Source organism: Nanorana parkeri, unplaced genomic scaffold (assembly GCF_000935625.1).
Source record: "Nanorana parkeri isolate BGI_ZX_2015 unplaced genomic scaffold, ASM93562v1 scaffold345, whole genome shotgun sequence".
Taxonomy (NCBI): Eukaryota; Metazoa; Chordata; class Amphibia; order Anura; family Dicroglossidae; genus Nanorana; species Nanorana parkeri.
In genome coordinates this window covers 81234-95385 of record NW_017306613.1, presented here as the reverse complement: position 1 = coordinate 95385, position 14152 = coordinate 81234, and the positions used below count along the sequence as shown (strand labels likewise).

Genomic DNA, 14152 nt, shown 5'->3' with positions numbered 1-14152 from the left:
TAAAAATAGGGGAAAAGTGTCGTAGGGAGGGGGCGGGGGGAAGGAGCAATAAGTAGGGGGGAGAAAAAGAGAGGAGGGGAAGAAGAAAAGAGTGTGAGAGAAAAGGGAGAGGTGGCAGCAGAGAGGGGTGAACAGATTAGCAGCAAATGGGCCATGAAGTGAATGCTAGTGTAAGGCCGCTTGTGCCGTCAATGGTTTTATTCACCCCGTTGATGTTGTTGTGTCCCGGTCTGAATGAACTCTTTCAAAGCGCCATATGAAGTTAAAGCAAGTAAATTTCTATCTTTCTAACATTAGAATGCCTCATTGCCCCTCAATCAGCTCTCATGGAGGCAGAAAATGACCCAACCATCTGTTTTTTTTCCTTTCTCTTTCTTTATAAGTCCATGCAGTTGGCAGCATAAGGCCTGAGAGGACAAGGTACCCAAGAGGCTGGACAAATAGACATAGATAGAAGACATAGATATATAGATAGGCTATTTGTAGGGATACATCTCTAAAACAATAGAGGGATAGATACGAAAGAGAGATAAGAACAGAGATGATAGAGATGGAAGTAGAGAGATAAAGATAGACATAGATGCTGTAGAGATAGAGACAGATAATGTAGAGATAAAGATACAGATATACAGAAAGAGAAAAAGAGAAAGCACGATAGATAGATAGATAGATAGATAGATAGATAGATAGATAGATAGATAGATAGATAGATAGATAGATAGATAGATAGATAGGATATCTCTAAAACTATTTATAATGAGAGAAAATAAAAAAAGATAAGGATAGACATAAACGAATGAAATATTTAAAGTGCTAAATAGATAATAGAGAGACAGAGAGAGAGAGAGACAGAGAGAGAGAGGCAGAGAGAGACAGAGAGAGAGAGACAGAGAGAGAGAGACAGAGAGAGAGAGGCAGAGAGAGGCAGAGAGAGAGAGGCAGAGAGAGAGAGGCAGAGAGAGAGAGGCAGAGAGAGAGAGGCAGAGAGAGAGGCAGAGAGAGACAGAGAGAGACAGAGAGAGACCATTTCCAAGGACTCCAAAACCATTAGTAATTAGAGAAAATTATGAAGATAAGAGTACACACAACAATTGAATATTCAATTCAATATATTTTAAGTGCTAGATAGACAGACAACATGCACACAGTCCCGGATAGATACTATAGCTAGCGCCAGATTGGTTTATTTGGGCACCACCATTTTATTTCTCCCTTGTCCAGTTTACATAATGAGTTCAGTTTTATATGTCTTGTAAAGCTTTCTGCAGGTAGCTATAGGTTTAAACGAAGGAAGGTGCTGCATGCGCAATCCGTCCACCGAGCTACTGTCATACAAATGATATGATACGAACCTACAGAGAAGAAAGGAGCTCTGCAGGCATTGCAGTAATCGGCGGGCAAATCATTGCCAGCCAATCGATTGGTTTCCATGAGTGGGCTCCAACAGGAGGCATTGGAGGAAGCCTATAGACATGCAGTTGTTCCTTGATCTGACCATAAACTAATGTTCTCCTACATCTACAGGCATCTTAACACAGCCAAGGATAACAAGTGAGAAAATAAAGGTCTATGTGGATCTGGGTATGTTTTGCTGCATGCCAGGGTTAAACAGGCCAGCCACTTGGGCTGACAAGCTGATCAGAGACTGAAATGTTTATCATAATATTGGAACAAAGTGGATTCTTGCTTCTGCCACAGCATGGCTCATCTCCAGGCTCCTTCCCTGCCCTGCAGGCTTGTTCGCTCTGACTGATAGTGTAATTAGTGCTGACAGATCGTTTACCTAGCTCTTAGTGACTGTCAGAGCATGAAGACAATGTCTTGTTCACTCACTGGGCTTTAAACTTCCGTTTATCTCAATGAGCCACTTCATTGTAGATTGTCAGCTGCCCAGGAAAGAATATTAATTTGAAGGCAATATAAAGCCATTTTAATTTTTTTTTTTTTTTAGACAACCATAAAATAGATCAGTCTGATATGTGTTAAAAAAGTTTCTACGATTAGTTTTTAATTATATGCAATATATACATGTGGGCAGTAAAGTGCAAGGTGGTTGCACTTTACTGCTGCTTCTCACAATACAATTCCAGGAGTCAGCTGAGGCATTGAAAACAATGCACTCCCTGAGTGGCTGATATCTAACAGTTGATTGCTGCATCAATCAGAGAGCTCCCTCTAGTGGCTAATCTGCAAATCTCTACATTAGTAGTTTTCTACATTTAGCCCTGCTTTGGGCAAGCAGGGCCAAATGTACAGTGGGGAAGCCGCCGCTTGTTTTGTACAAGTGATCTTGGGGATGTCGCCGAGATCACTTGTATGCAGCCTGCATACAGAGGGGCGCATTGAGGAACCTGGCATTGGGGCAGCAGAGAGTAAATCTGGCCCTTCATGCAATTGCCTGCATTTTTGCAGTGCATGAACACGTGACATTTTTGTAGAAGCGCCACAGTTCCATTTAGTCCTCATGGTACCCCAAACATGCCTGCCAAAGCATATGCATTTTGGTGTGGTGCATTTAAAAAAAAAAAAAAAGGTGTGCGCACTTCTTTGGTGAGATTGTTGCATGTTGGGCAATCGAGTAAAAGGTATGGGCTGCCCAAATGCGCATACCGACTCACGTGGTGTCACACATGAACGGGTGTGAAAGGGGGGGGAAGTTAGTGTTGGACAGAATGTGAAAGAGCCCTGATAAGGCCAATGATGGAGGTGTCTATGGTTTGCCTTCTCACCCCTCTCCATAGTCTAAACATGATCAGGCGTACAAAGCCACCATTTGTATTTAGAATATACATTTGGATAATATGAAAAAAAACTCAGCACTCACCTTTGGGTTTTCCAGGATCCCACCTTCATAGCTGAAAAGGACACAATGTAATTAAAATAAAATTTTTGTTGCTGCATTTAACTATAAGACGACAATAACCCTATATATTCACACTATAATGCATGCCACAATGCGCACAGTGTTTTGCGCTGCAACACATCCTTACACTGCTGGACTTAACAGGATGCAGCGCATTGCAACATTGTTTTTTTTGTTCAGCCCACACATACGTAGAGCATTGGGAGAACCAGCATCATTGAAAACAATACTACTTGACCCGACCTTGCATTTTGACTGCACTGTGCAACCTGAGGCTTGGTAGAGTGAATGAGCCCTGAAATCTCCCTAAACACAATCAGTTCCCCATACCACCCAATTTTCTGAGGTGAGAAGGAGGAAGAAGTAAGCAAAAGGACAATCTTGCTATGCTCACATTATGCAGTCCATGAAGAATTAGGGCTTTTGCACCCGGGCGCCTGAGACCACACAACATAGCTTTCCGCATGTATTCACTGCACGTGTTCATGCAAGTCCGTTGTATACCCGCATACAGCCGTTGACTTCTAAGGGAGGCTGGAAGCAGCACCAGTAGCTCCCTTGCATGGGGCAAATAAGCCATAATTTACATTGTGCGGTCACAGGCAGCTGTGTGCATGAGCATGAAAAATATGATTTGTTAAACCCACCACTACTTTCCCTTTATACTGGCTTTTCAAAATAACACATGCAATCAGAGGCGTCCCGAGGCAGGGTGACAAGCAGTGCGGGTAACACCCCGCAGTGACGTCATCGCGCATGCGCGTGATGCGCGTCACTCACGGTATTGCCGTTAATAAGGTACGCCACCGGGTCCCCTCCTCTCTCTCTCTCGAGCAACTGTAGAGCTCTCGGTCCTTGACTGAGTGCCCGACTTTTCAGAGGGGGGTGACACCAAAATGACTGTCAGTCATTTTGGTGTCACCTCTCCAATGGTGTCACCTGGGTGCGGGCCGCACCCCCCTTGTGACGCCACTGCATGCAATATTATAATAAAAGTATAATATGAAGTTTGGTTGAAAACGTTTCGTGTACCATAACACCTCTGGTAGCTAAATAGTGTTCTTTTTGGCCTTTATGGTCAGGCCAAAGAGAAGAAAGGACAGAGGGAAGTGGTTCCCAAAAAGGGACATTTCCTCCAAATGGTGGACCATTGGAAACTATGAGTTACCTAATATGCATGAGGTTCTCATCCATACTCCAGGGGCTCTTGGGTGTCACTGGTACAGGTATTCCATGTTTCTAAATAGAGAAATGCAAACAGTTATTCATAAGGTAGAAATGGCATTGTCAGTCTACACCCCCCTGTTCAAGATAGGTCACCTGCCCCATAAACAACCATTTCTGTAGACACAGGATGTATGCTGTTTCCACTTGTGAGTAAGCAATATTTGAAAGTTTCCACAGGACTATATTGAATATTTTAGGAATCTTTATAAAGCTGGCCATACACTGTTCAGATTTCAGCTCAGCCATCCTGCAGGTTTAAACAAGAAAGAACACTAGGCCTGCCTAAAGACAAACTTTACCCAAATCTCTTACATGGAAACAAAGACACATTTAGAAATGTCTGATAATGGAGATCTACAAACAGATACTTCTAGAAAATTGCGATCTTTTTATTCTTTGCATACCTTTTTTTTATTTTCCTCCCCATTCTTCTCACAGTGGCCATTTTTACTAATGGCTGATTAATCCATCTCCCTTTACTTCCTGGAACTCTAGGACATGTGACCAGGACATGAGACCATACACATCATCTCAGTGGTGGAAAATGTCTTTCTCTGAGATTGCAGATGAGATTTCCCAGCAATGCTCTGCTGATGTAACCTCCCCAGGATGCAACGCTTGGGCACAGCCTGCATCACTAATGCACAAGAGGACCAGGAAGTGGAAACACAATAAATGTAAGTCAAAGAAAGTATGTTTGTTTAATGAATGTAAAATGATTTCATATCAGCGTGCAGAGCTGCATGCTGATCTGATATTTAGTGACAGAGGGTAAAGGTCCGCTTTAAGCCTGCCCTTAGATGGGTAATTCCTGAGAAGACATGACCAATATTTTTTGAATATTCAATAAACGCGAACAACATTGCAGCATTCTTAATACAAAAACGATTGCAGATAATTTGTAACATAAGATAAATCGAAATCTTTTTTCCAACTTATTGGAAAATCTTTCTCTGCAGATCAGTGACGTGCAGTGCCATCTGTGCGGGGTGAAGCCTCCCCAAGCCTGCCTCCTCCCGCTTAAGCTCCGCCTCCGTCCCTCAGAAGCACCACCCCCATCCAGCCAAAGCCACACCCACCGCCGAGTAACTTAGCTGTGTGGGGAGGAGACAGGGAAGGGCCTCCGTGTCCCTCACTTGCTCGTCACTGCTGAGGCATCAAAATCGATGGCCTCAGTGGGTTTTTTGTTTCCTTTTTTTTGATTGGACAATTGCGCTTTGCCATTGGTCCAAGCCATCCACAGAGCTCACAATTCTCTAACACAGAGTAGAGGCTGTGACAGCTCTTGCCTCACCAAGTTAGGTTACACAAGCAGTGGGGAACCTAACTACCTGTCAAAAGCCGGATGCAGCACTGCCTGTAATTACCAGGCAGCGTTCCATCCATGACAGGTTACACAGTGGGGAGGCCGCACTGAATGGAGAAAAAGCTCTGCCTCACCTGCCTCCCCTGACCGCACGTCCATGCTGCAGATGATCAGTTTCAGGAAATGTTACCACTATAAATGATTGTTTCACACTCAGGATAATGGCATGCTTAAAGATATCTGCAACCGTTCATAGTAAAAATGAGCGGAGCAGCTAATTACCCCGAAGTTGTGCCAGATTCATAAAATAAAAGCAAAACGCGTTCCTGTGGTGGATTCACTTACAATTGTTTAGATATTCTTTGAATATACAAAGCAAAGAATTCAAAGAACACATCAAACATGCTGAGTATACAAAGAATTGTTAGGCTGGGTTCACACCTAGGCGTATCGAATATGTGCGTTTGTCGCGCGTTTCGTGGCACGCTTTTTTACCGCGATTCGCCGTTAAAAAAAAGCGCGACAAACGCGTGTTTCCGAGGGTTACCTGGCTGTATCCCAATGGATACGCGCGGCAAATACTCCCCAAAGAATTGGTTTTCACATGTTGAGCGTTTTACAGAGCGTAGGAACGCGCTGTAAAACGCCCAGGTGTGAACCAGGCCTTACTGTTTCTTCCCAAAAATCTTCTGTGGTAGTCTTAGAGAACAAGATAACATTTTCCTGCTTTAAAGTGAATCTATACTATCTTCCCACTGCATAACCCCATAATATGATCAGCAGGTGCCTAGAGGTATAAGTGGGTCTTGTCTGACATCCTTCATAGTGCTATGTCAAGAGGCTATGCAGGGAAAAGCAATTGCTGCCCGAATAGCCGCCTGCCTCACACGCTGCTTATACTCATCCATTTTAGAATGGGCTGCCGACGCAAGGCAATGGAAGAAAACATGTTAGGGTCACTGCAGTGCAGGTGGGTTGCAGGCTACTGTATTTGTGCCACTGGGGTGCCATTCCAAATGAATGACACTGTAAGGCACTGCACATCACATGGTGGGTTAACATGCGTTCTGGTAACGCCTGGTAAAATGAGCAGTTGACCATGCATTACTACAATGCATAGGTGTGACGCTAACCTGCCAGAAATGTTTTACACTCCCTTTCCGGTCAGTGAAGGAGTGGGGAGTATAGGTGATTGGGATAGGGTAAATAAATTAACCTGTTGCTTTGCCGTGTACAGTGACAGTACAGGTTCACTTAAAATCTAAATCCAAGAACATAAATATAATATAGTGTAGCTTACTAGTGCTTAGATATGGTGGCTGCATTTGTTATCTGGGTTTTTCCACTCTTTATTTTAACCCGGTGATCCTTCCAGTAACTCACAGCCTGTCCTAGGGTGACAACACCCACTTACTATATTGTATCTCTGGAGAAACAGCATTGTGACCCTAGAAAAAGACAGACTATCCCCTCTCCTCTTCTCAAAAACATGGGTGGGGGGTGTTATGTAATAGACTGCAGCTTACCAGTCCTTAGTGGTGGCTGCATTTTTTCTTCTTTTAAGCCTTTTTTTCATTTATTAGTACCTGGCGATCCTGCCAGCAAAAGCACCTATGGTCCTAGGGGTGAGAAACACTAACTCACAGTACTGTATCTATGGAGGAGCAGTGTTCGCACCCTAGGAAAAGACTACAGCATACCATCTCCTCTTAAAAACACAGGGGGAGGTGTTCTGCAGTCCTTAGCAACAGCTAGGAAAAAAGTAACTGATAAGAGTGCAGGATGTAGAACAGGCAGAGAACACAGGAGGCAGGGATATTTACAAAAGGGTGAAGGTTTGGGAGAAGGTAACAATCTAGGCCAAAATAGCGGATTTGGAAAAATTCTCAAATTCAGCTCACTTTCCAGTTCAGCGATGTTGTCCTAGATTAGGGGTGCCCATTAGGTAGACGTTATCTACCAGTAGCTCTCAAAGCTGATGCTGGTAGATCACGAAGGGTGTGAATGGCGGCCCCTTTATTCCATTTTGGTATATTTATTTAGCTGTGCACACATGATTACCTATTAGCCTGAGTCTGCTGAGCCAAGCTCCCTGACACCTTTCTGGTGGATTCTGGTGGTTGAAGTGCTATGTATTACATCAAAGAATATTAGTATACACAGCCAGTTGCACTGCACTGTTTGCAAAATACAGCAAGGAGAGCCAGGAGAGAGAGAGCAAGGAGAGACAGCCAGGGGAGAGAGCAAGGAGAGACAGCCAGGGGAGAGAGCAAGGAGAGACAGCCAGGGGAGAGAGCAAGGAGAGACAGCCAAGAGAGAGCAAGGAGAGACAGCCAGAAGAGAAAACGAGGAATGGCAGCCAAGAGAGAGGAGAGACAGCCAGGAGAGAGAGCAAGGAGAGACAGTCAGGAGAGAGAGCAAGGAGAGACAGCAAGGAGAGACAGCCAGGAGAGAAAACGAGGAATGACAGCCAAGAGAGAGAGGAGAGACAGCCAGGAGGATGAGCAAGGAGAGACAGCTAGGAGGATGAGCAAGGGGAGACAGCTAGGAGGATGAGCAAGGAGAGACAGCTAGGAAAGAGAGTGAGGAGAGACAGCCAGGAGAGAGAGAGAGCGAGGGAGGTTTTTTTTTCTTTGGTAGATCTCATGTAGCTCATCATATGAAAAGTAGATCTTAACACAAAAAATTGTGGGCACCCCTGCCCTAGATTGTTCACTTCTCCTGCCTTCTCCAAACTCTTCACCCTTTTGTGAATAACTCTTAAGGAAGTTGCCAGGTTTCTGGCAGGATCAAATGGTATTTTTTTGGACTTGTCAAACAGATTTACAGTAACAATGCTCTTTCAATTGTATATGTAACAGACCAAAAATGAGCAAATGAGAGAAGTTCATTGTTGGGTTTTCATACACTTAAAATTTGTAAATATAATTCAATAGCTATTTAGTTTAATTTAAAGATTTCACTGTCCTGTTTTTGCAGTGACAAATCAATGATGGATTGGATGTTATAAGCTCACTGTGAACATTTCCGCTTGCTGACTGATAATCCCGCTAAACCTGCTCTTCTGAAAGAAAAAAAAAAAACATTAACTGTCTTATGACGATTTTGGTTGTATCTACAGCCAAAAAAAACAAAAGAATACACACGTGGCAGCCTATGCATAGTAAGAGGCTGTATGTACAAGTGAGCGAGCACAGACATATACGAGTTCGCACAGTCAATGGATTCTATGCATTATAAACATCGGCACAGTCTCTGAATTTAATCACAAGTTCAGCACAAAAACCTCACACTTCATGTAACATCGCTGATGTATTCCTCCCGCACGCTCCAAAATAAATAAATAAGCCTTTTTCCACCATCGTTAGCCACGTCCGCAGCACTCCGACTGCTCAGAATAACTCAAAATTGCTTCTGTCTCAGTGGGGCCGCTAATATGTTAACAAACTCATAGCAGGAAGACGCGGATCCCAACTGGGGCCTAGGTGGGGGCCCCCCTTAGGTGGTCTGCAAGCTTGCACAGAATGCGTCCCCCTCACTGGGCCAAGCAAATGAAGGGTAAGCAATAAACAGAACAAAGAGGGGGAAAAACAGGCCCCCCTGCGTCCACTCCCAAAGCTTTGTCTTAATAGGAGCAGGCCAATGCCACCCACATGTGAGGAAAGACTGCTGGCTAATGTTTAGCTCAGAGGTCTCTGTAAAGCCATTCAAACTTATGAGCTGCCCAGTTTATTTAAAGAAAGCCCTGAGCTGTTCTAATGAAGATGTCACTAGCCCTGAGACACTTCATTGTTCCATCGACTTGTCCTTCATTATAATGTGGTTGCCAATCGCTCTTGTCAGCGCCTAGATGCCTCTGGTCGGTCTCTTTGCTAGGACATATGCTAGAAAAGTGTAGAGCATTTTTGGGAGGTTTGAATGATTATTGCACTGTTTACTTTAAAGAGACCCTGTGACCAAGTTAAAAATGGCAGGTAAAAGCACAGAAAAATCAAGTGTTGAAGTGCTTACTTTGCATGAATGATTTTTTATTCACTTGTAGTGTGCATTTGAACTTGCTAAGAAGAATTGACTATTCCAGGAAGAGTCAATTCCCTCTTTCCTTGCATACCATAGCCCTCTGGGAGTGCCAAATTACCCTCTGTGCTGGCTCAGCTCCATCGCCCCTCCCTTTACCTCTCTATATGGAGGCAGAATGAAGTGGAATATTATTGAGTGTCACTTAAGTGACAGCTCTGAGTGTGCTAGGGCTGCTGACTTTACATAGCCCAGCAGTAGTTACCGGGCTTTTGTCTGCACAGTTACTAGGGGGAGATAGTTGATGAAATTGCGCAAAAAATTTACATTGCGTGCCTTTTTTTTTTTTTAGACACTCCGATTAAAGTCTATGGAGCCAAAAATGTACAATTCTGCCCCCCAAAAATGCTCATGTACTTTTTTTGAGCTACAAGTGATAAGTGGCACAAAGCTCAGGTGTGTGCATGTACCATTTAAAATAATAGGGTTCTTCAAGTTGGGCGTTGTCACGCTTTGGGAAACGCATGACAAAACATTCAGGTGTGAAAGGGGGCTTCAAGTGTGATCAGAACATCGCCCATTCACAGGCTTTGGATGCTCTTCAGTTTGCTGTAATATATATAATTTTACCGGCTGTCCATCATTTATTCATTTATTAGTTGTAACATTAGTACACAATGAGGGACATTTATCCAAACTGTGTCATACAGAATCTGGAGCAGCTGTGCATGGCAACCAATGAGCGTCTATCTTTCATTTTCAATGCTTAACTGAAAAAAAAAATGGAGAGAAGCTGATTGATTACAATGGGAAACTGCTCCAGATTCTGTCTGCTTCAGTTTGTATGAATTCCCTCCGATATGAATAAACAGTCCATAAGATCAATAGTCAATGCTTGCGCCAATAAGCCAACTCCAAGGCATAAGTGGGTGTTATCCAACTTCAAGGCATAAGTGGGTGTTAGCCATGTACAACTCTCAGCGATTCTATGGGCCAGCTCTCTCCAAATTTTTGGATCATGTACTGCTTCTTTTAGTTGTTTCCTGTTCTGACTTGTGTCAGCTTTCCTGGTGTCCAACCATTGTGTTCTTTGGTGGCCTGGCTTCCTTTTGCCATTAACCAATCCAAGCATAATTGCCTTGTCCATTTCGATGTCTGCTATAGGTGAGCCTGAGTTTTGTAATTTTGTCTCGTTCTATAATTAGTGTTGAACACATTCTGTATCATATAGCTAGGCGCACTTTCCCTTTTCTCCATGACAAAAGCATTGTCCATTTTGTATGTCAGCTGCCAAGTCATGTAGAAAGTTGCATCGGGTCTTGACAGTATGCTGTTTCGGTACACACACAGGCATATCTCCCCCCTTCTATCAGTCTTAGAGGTTGGCCTGTCTATGAGCGCTCTTTTTGTTACAGGAGCATTGGAAAATCGGGGTGGAGAGACATTAATCAAGAGCAAAATCCCTTTCCTAATGTGCGTAACCCCTTTTCATTTGCCCCCTAATGACTTCCAGATTCTCAGCAGCTAGCTCATTGTTCCTGCAAGGTTTTTATGACCAGCCCATAACATACTTTGCAATTTGTATCTTTTCTTGGTGGCATGGATGAATTGCCTCTCTTGTGAATGGCAGCAGAGGAACCATGGAATGCAATGACAGCCAGTGAAAGGAGAGCAGGCCCCTGTGAATCCTGGTTAAAGTTACCGCCTGTTAATAAATAGCCAGGCCCCAAGTTAACTGACAGCCTTTTACTTATCTTCCGAAAGATTCCTGATAAATCCGCTGCCTCAGGGGCTGATGGGACAGTTTATCTCCAATCATTTAGGAAAAAGAAAAGAGGGGGGTGTTTAGGTGAGGGAGTGAGAGGAGCCTCTTAAAGGAACACAAGGGTTTAACTGATATTGATCTGTATAAACTCCTTTCTCGCTTACATAGTCTCTTTACCTTTTCAATTGATACTTTGCTTGTGTAAAGTGTATGGAGGAGATGTTTCCTTTGAACAAAAAATATAGCTTGAGGGGACACAAAGCAAAGAATAGGTCATCACAAGGGAAGAGACGGACAGATGGGGGTGGGTGAACAGGCGCAAGCAAGGATATAGGCCCAAAACATTTATATTTAAAAAAAAAAAGAACCTGCAAGTTAGGGTTCTTCAGCTTTTCTGGAAAATTATATATATTAAAGTATATCTAAAGTCAAAACTATTTTTTATAGTTTTGGATAGAGCACCCTTGTCAGGATTTTATTGCTCTTGTTGGTTCCCCCTTGTTTCTGTCCTGGTGACCACAGAAAGTGATGATAAGTCTAAATTCTTACAGCAGGTCACAAAAACAAGAATGAATGGTAAATCTTCCAGTGGGACACCAGTCCTATGGATGTTTATTTAAGAGGACTTTCCCTGACTTTGGAGAAATTTCCCCCTACTTACTGTGTCTGTAGGACAGAAAATGGGGGGAATTCTCCCTAGAAGGGACACAGATAGCCATATAAAGCTAACAAGAGATTTTAACACTTCCCTAAAACTTTGTCTTTAGATATGCTTTAACCTGTTGTCGTCCGCCCGTCGTAATGGAACGGCCAGACGGCAGACAGTTCCCAGCGGGTTCACGTAAATACACGTCATTTTTTTTACTTGCTTGCCCCATAGGGCGCACATGAGCAAGCAAGTTTAAAACACACTGTCCATTGGACAGTAGTTTAAACAGCTTGGTGCAGAGCCAGTGAAATCGGCTCTGTCCTGTATGACCAATCACAGCAGATCCCCAAATGAAAACAATGTTGCAGTATCCATCATTCTCTCCTCATCTCTCACACACCGTTCAGCTGTGAGAGGAGAGGAGAGGAGACTTTCTTTACAGTGACAGCGAATACTGTGTTAGTCAGCACTTGTCCCAGCACAAATTTTGCCACAGTGCCAACCTGCTAGTAATATCAGAGTCCTGATTGCCACAGCGCCAGCCTGCCAGTCCAGTCAGAGTCCTGAAAGCCATCAGTGCCAGCATGTCCGTCTGTCAGAGTCCTGATTGCCATCAGCGCCAGCGTTTAACAACAACAGCGTTGAATACTGAAAAATGGCCTGGAAAGGAAGGTGGTTTAACACTCTGGTCAAGTGGTTAAAAAGTGTTAATACTGTATATTTTGAGGGGGCATTTTTTAGGTGTTTTGCACAAGAGCCCTGCAAATGCCAGTGTATACGCTGCCTAATAGCTCAGTGCACACCCCCACAGGCTTGGGGCAAGGTGCAGAGTAGGGCCAAACACCATCTGCAGTGGTTATTCCAAGGCTACCCTTTGCTTTCTATGGCTTCTCCTCCTACACTATACTAGTATTTTTAATTGTTGGTGAAAACCAGGAGAAAAAACATACAAGGACAAGAAGGACATGCAAACTGTGTGTGCATATCATCCTTGGTTGGATTTGAACCTAACCACGAATTTTGCTGTAGGCACCTAGCAGTGGTCCCCACCATTAGCAGGTTACTGGCAATGTAGACCAATATACATAGTATATCAGAGCTGTGCCTTTACAGTCTTGCCATGTACACAAAAGGGGAAGGGAAAACACTTTATGTCATGGTATGAGTAAGCAAAGCTACCAGATGGACCTGCTGGTCTTCTGCGCTAACGTCCCTCTGACTCTCAGGCAGCAGCGTCATGCTCCACTGCCTGCACTGCTCCGGGGCTCTCATTAGTTTTCAAGAGCTTGTTAGTCAATTAATGCTGCTCTTTGTTTATTCTGAATAGGTAATAATCACCATCTCAGGGTGTGCCAGAGGGCATATCTGTCACACACATAAGAAAACAGGAATCCCACACACACACACAGCCTATGTGGCTAGCAAGCAGTGAACCTGTACTCTTAGAATGTATTGCAGATCATAATTAAAGTAGAACCGTACATGCACATTTACAAAAAAAAAAAAGCTTTCAAAGGATTTGTCATTTATTTAGCCACATTTGTCATTCAAACACTCCTGCTGCATTTTATAGCCAGGAAGATGGCAACACTGTTATTGGTTCAGCTTCTAGTAGTCCTCCTTGCTCATTCGACAGTCAATTATCAGTGTGTGGATGCTAAATCATTGCCCAAAGAGCAGGTTAAAAGAGGAAAGGCGACACAGAAAGCTCAACCAGGAAGCATGGATGTCACCTGCAGGGCTGTGCAGTATGGTAGAGGACTGTGACTCACAAGGCAACCTGACATCAGTGTAGTACCAGGCGATGCACAGGTCCACTTCATCCCCACACTTCTCAGAGATGGGCATACATAACCATGTACATATTAGAAGCATTTGGGGGAAGAGTTTTTTTAGATTGCATGGTTCCATTATATCTTACTGCCACCTAATGTTTAAAGTGTGTGGAAACCCCAACATTTAGGTTATTTGCTACCCTTTACTCTGTTACCTATGCCATTGAAACCATTTTATCTGTTTGATAAGTACATTTGTAACTTCTACTTACTATTATCAGTTAGCAATATAATAGCCCTGCCCAGTTCACCTCTGTGAGCTACAGCACAACTCTGCAACTGAGCAGAGGAGTGGGCTGTTCTGTAGTTCTAAACCAGCTCCTGTATTAGTGTGATAATACTGTTCCTTCATAGATACAGTACAGCGAGTGGGTGTTGTCACCCTATGGCAGGAAGTGTGTGATTGGCAAGATCACCAGGTGAAAATAGAAGGAAAAAAACAACTAATGCAGCCACCACACTTAGGGACTATTTTACAGGGGGGGGGGGG

At 43.6% G+C, this 14152-nt stretch overlaps 1 protein-coding gene across 1 annotated transcript in view; it reads right to left on the bottom strand.

The window, feature by feature from the left end:
• ASS1 (argininosuccinate synthase 1) overlaps positions 1 to 14152 on the bottom strand; it is a 72252-nt gene that overhangs the window by 41306 nt on the left and 16794 nt on the right. The window contains exons 6-7 of the mRNA XM_018558531.1: positions 4032 to 4102; positions 2825 to 2855 (exon numbers count right to left, since the gene is read on the bottom strand). Of these exons, the coding sequence (XP_018414033.1) occupies positions 2825 to 2855; positions 4032 to 4102 (102 nt within the window). The remainder of the gene's footprint in view (positions 1 to 2824; positions 2856 to 4031; positions 4103 to 14152) is intronic.